This window comes from Elephantulus edwardii, unplaced genomic scaffold (assembly GCF_000299155.1).
Source record: "Elephantulus edwardii isolate Elephantulus edwardi_28Jun2011 unplaced genomic scaffold, EleEdw1.0 scaffold00367, whole genome shotgun sequence".
Classification (NCBI taxonomy): Eukaryota; Metazoa; Chordata; class Mammalia; order Macroscelidea; family Macroscelididae; genus Elephantulus; species Elephantulus edwardii.
The window spans coordinates 266,181-270,679 of record NW_006400117.1 but is presented as its reverse complement, the minus strand read 5'-3'; the positions used below and the strand labels follow the sequence as shown (position 1 = coordinate 270,679).

Sequence of the window (4,499 nt, the reverse complement as noted above, 5' to 3'; positions counted from 1 at the left end):
TAAGCTTGATTTCAAAATATCTAGCAGCCATTGTTTTTCTGGGAAAGAAACTGGCATCAGGTTACATTAGCTAAAGAATGAATTGTACTAGCGCCACCACAAACGAGACAACAAGCAGGCGAGCAATTTCTTATTTTCAAGTACTGTACTTAATGGCCATACACTTATGTTATCCCAATTTGTCATTTCAATACAATACAATAGGGCATTTAATGCCATGTCCACTGGTCTTTCATTTAAAGGGCAGCTGGTGGTTACTGCGTCTCTAACACGCACACATTATTTTTATCCCATGACTTTATTGTACGTTTAGAGAGGTGGAATAGCAGAGAAAGAAGAGACAGGACATAGGACTTGGAAGTTTTCCTTCTTCATATGTATACAAGAGGCAATTATGAGTGAAATTCTGAAAAAGAAAAATATTTCAGAAATTTACATCTAGGGAGACATACAAAAAAATTTCCTAAACAAACTCATTAAAAAAACAACAAAGAAGTGTACTTTCCTAAGTTTGCTACTTCTATTACTTAAAGTATCACCCACCACAATCTTAGCATAATTTTCTCAAACATGATACATGATTCTTAAATATGCTGTAATTTATTTTCTTACAGAAAAGGGGAAAATAAATTGCCTTCTGTATGAAGATTGATGGGTAGAGAAAGTCTGTTTGTATAGCTGTTTTAGATATAAGTATCATTACCAGGTTTTACAATTACCATTACTTAAATTTAACCAGGCTGAGGAACCCCAGACAATGCAGTAACTGAGAACTGGATGAAGGTTTTTCCCGAGTTAGCCTGTTGTTGTTGACTCACAGTGACTCCAAGGACAATGGACTGGAACTGTGCTGTACCCTGCACCATCCGCAATCTTGGGACACTGGAGCCCATAGTTACAGACACTGTGTCAATTCACCTTGAGGGTCTTCCTCTTTCCCTGACCCTCCACCTTGCACGATGCTTGTTTCCAAGGACTGGTCCTTTTGACAATCGAGAACACCGTGGCTTGTGCTATGAGTCTAGTGTGTTACTATTCTTTGGAGTTCTTGGGTGGCACAGGTGATTAATCTTTTGACAGCAGGACCCAAAGATTGGGAGTTCAAGCTCAACTTAGAAGAGAAGGCTAGAGATTCGCTTCTAAATCACACACAGCCTTAAAAATCCAATGGAAAGAGACTACATACATGGGTTGGCATGAGTCCGAACGGCCTAGTGGCAAAAAGCTGTGCTGTAATCCAAAGGCAGACCAAATCCACCAGCTGCTCTCTGGGAGAAGGATGGGCAATCTCCTTCTGTGAGATTAACTGCCTCTGAAAACCTGCCAGAGGGTCAGCTATGGGTTGATTCCGACTTGACGGCACATAACAACAATTCTTCCTTAGCATGCTTGGTAGCTTTTATAAATGTTCAGAATGAAACAAGAGTTCTTTATGACAAGAGTAATTTTGCCACATTTATTGAAACAAGAAATACTTGTTTCTGAAATATTTTGTGACAGTCTTCAACTTTGCATATTAAGTTTCAGAGAAATGACTATTAAGAATGTGTTGATGTTATTTAAAAAAGAGTGCATAGGTAGAGGATAAGAGAACTATAACCCAAAGAACTCCAAGAAAAAGAGTACAAAGAAAAAAAAAAAGAGTATGAAGTAGATTATAAAATAAAATCTCTTATGTGATGGCCATTTTTATAATAAGTAGAATCAAATAATAACTAGAGTAAGAAAATTTTAAATTTTTATATGAAATCATTATAAAACTATAGGCGCGCTCCAGTAAAATTTTACTATTAAAATTATTATAGAAAATATTTATATATAATAAATATGAATACTTCAAAAAAAATGAATACTTCAGAAACTATTTGAAACAAGAGTAATTTTGCCACATTTATTCTTTTCAATGGAGCAGCAGCAGACAAAAGAGATAATCCAATTTCCCACTATTTTACAATAGTTCACTCATAAATGACACGGGAAGGGTCTTGGAGACTCTAGAGAGGTGGGGACAAGGAGCTGGGATGGTTCTACACACTGGGGCCTCCTTGAGCACAGGGGTCTCACACATTGGCCTGTCGGACTGTCCTGACCTGCGGCTGGGACAAGCATGCTGGCAGGAAAAGGCGACTCTAGCAGCACAGGCAACTCTTAGGTCACAATGAAGAGCTCAGGGAAGGGAGAGAGAGCATAAAAAAACAACAGCTAACTCTGAGCTCCTCCCCGCAGTTTGCATGTTTAAAAGGCACTTCTGCTGCTTTCGTAGATCTACCCCTGCCTGTAAGGTCATATGTGAGATCAAAACACCAGGTGATCCCTGATGGTAAAGAGAGCCACCTCCGAGCCAAGGAGGGTCTCGAAGCATCATCACTAAGAACTAATAACAGTAATTATGAGGAGGAGGAGAGCAGCATACCATCTTATGGCTTTAAAATGCATTTTCATACACTGAGCATACAGAAAATCCTGATGAACACAGGCATGTTTAAAACAGCAAAATTATTTTTGTTCTTTGCTAAAGATGATTGATACATCAGTCTTAACAAAAAAGAAGTAAAGCTTTACTTGAAAATCCAACGCTTTCTAATGCATCCCTCTCTCACTCACTGTAGGTTTAACACACTGTTCTCAGCGACAGGCAGGCTGAGGTGTGCTTTCTTTTCAAACCTCTTTTATAAAACCCAGTAGAACAAAGTAGGAGGTTTTGCTTAAAGGCCCATTTTGAACAAAATGGAAGGCAGCCAGGGAGTGAATTTTTAACATTTTTACTCCTTCCCATATGGAATATTGTGTAGGCTGTCTGTAGATAAGATGAATAGATAATGTGAGTTTAAATGAACGATAATGTCATAATTATAATGTTTTTCTAAGTGTTTAGAGATAATTAAAAATTGGCTGCTACCGCAGGAAGTCCTTAGGTATGTATTTTATTGGAATAATGCTTATACTCATAGGGCTATAACAGAGTCAACATATTCTGACATATATTAAATTCTATAAACATTATTGTAACAAGTGCACATAGCACACATAGGAAACTGGTGGGGATGAGGAGGTATTGAGACGTTTGGTCAAAAAAAAAGGCTACAAAATCTGCTACTTAAGTAGATTAAAAGAAGTTCAATTCTACGTGCAGAACGTTTATTTTCTAGATCATGCTGCATAATATGGATCCATGATCAACACCCAGCAACCAAGAAATACAAAGATGTATTGCATGTGGAAAATCTGTCAAAGACCTCTTTAAAGTACTAAAAAATAAGGATGTCAGTTTAAAGACTAAGGTAGGGCTGAGTTAAGCCACAGTATTTTCAACTGCTTCACATGCATACAGCTGAACAATGAGGAAAGAAGACCAAAGAAGAACTGATGCCCTTGAGTTATGGTGCTGGTGAAGAGTTCTGTGGATACCATGGATTGTCAAAAGAATGAACAAATCTTGGAATCGAATGAACAAATGTCTTGGAAGAAGTATAGCAAGAGTGCTCCTTAGACACAAAGATTTTATAATTATCAAAGAGAGGAAGGGAGTAAAAATTAATGACCATCATTTGAGTCAAGGGAAAGACAATGTGCAAGGCAAAGCTGGTCGGCTATCATAACTAAACAATTACTTTAGGCAAACAGAATTAGTGTTATAAAACAAAACATGTGTGAATGATTGAAAACTATCCTGCAAAAAAAAAAAAATAAAATAAATTAAAAAAAAAAAAAAGAAAACTATCCTGCAAATAAAAAAAAAATTTGCAAAAACTGTGAGACTTCATCTCATGTACTTTGGCATACTGTCAGGAGGGGCTAGTCCTTAAAAAAGGACCATTATGGCAGGAAAAGTGGAGGGGTCAGCAAAAAAGGTCGTCGATAAGACGGGTTGACGCAGGGTCAATGGGTGTGAACACAGTGGAGGCTGGGGAAAGCACTGGATTGGGAAGTTTTGATCTGTTGTACACAAGGTTACAATGACTTGAAGCCCACTTAACAGCGCCTAATAACAATGTGGCTTCTGTTCAAAATGATTTATATCAATCAGAATGCAATCAGATTATATAAAAAACTTTTTATATGGAATTTAGAACTTGCTTTTAGAGATTCGTGCCATAAAACTATTGCATTATGAGAGGAAATCAGGATACAAATGGAATGATGAACTACTAAAATAAGTTAAAACAGAAATTTTGTATTTAGTATGTACCAATTAAATAAAAGAATTTTTACTCACATAATACAGTTCATTTCTCCTGATGAAGGGCTTCAATGAAGGCATCAAGTTTTTCTTGAATTTCTCTAACTTTCTCTGCAGAGAAAAAAACACAAACCAACCATTTAAAGAATTAGTTTTTAAAAAACTAAATTTCTTTTTCAATGATATCACTTTAACTATTTGGGGAGGAAAGTCTCACTATAACATCTCATATCCATATAAAGTAGAGATGAATTATAAATAGTAGGTCTAAACCACTGTTAAGAGAGGAAGGGAGAGTAAGTATGTCACAGATCCCCTT

General features: G+C 36.7%; 1 protein-coding gene across 1 annotated transcript in view; it reads right to left on the bottom strand.

The window, feature by feature from the left end:
• The window catches only part of OPA1 (optic atrophy 1 (autosomal dominant)), a 99,966-nt gene continuing 95,467 nt past the window's right edge, over window positions 1-4,499 (bottom strand). Inside the window, exons 30-31 of the mRNA XM_006902086.1 lie at window positions 4,224-4,291; window positions 1-406 (exon numbers count right to left, since the gene is read on the bottom strand). Of these exons, the coding sequence (XP_006902148.1) occupies window positions 4,227-4,291 (65 nt within the window). The 3' untranslated portion in view covers window positions 1-406; window positions 4,224-4,226. The remainder of the gene's footprint in view (window positions 407-4,223; window positions 4,292-4,499) is intronic.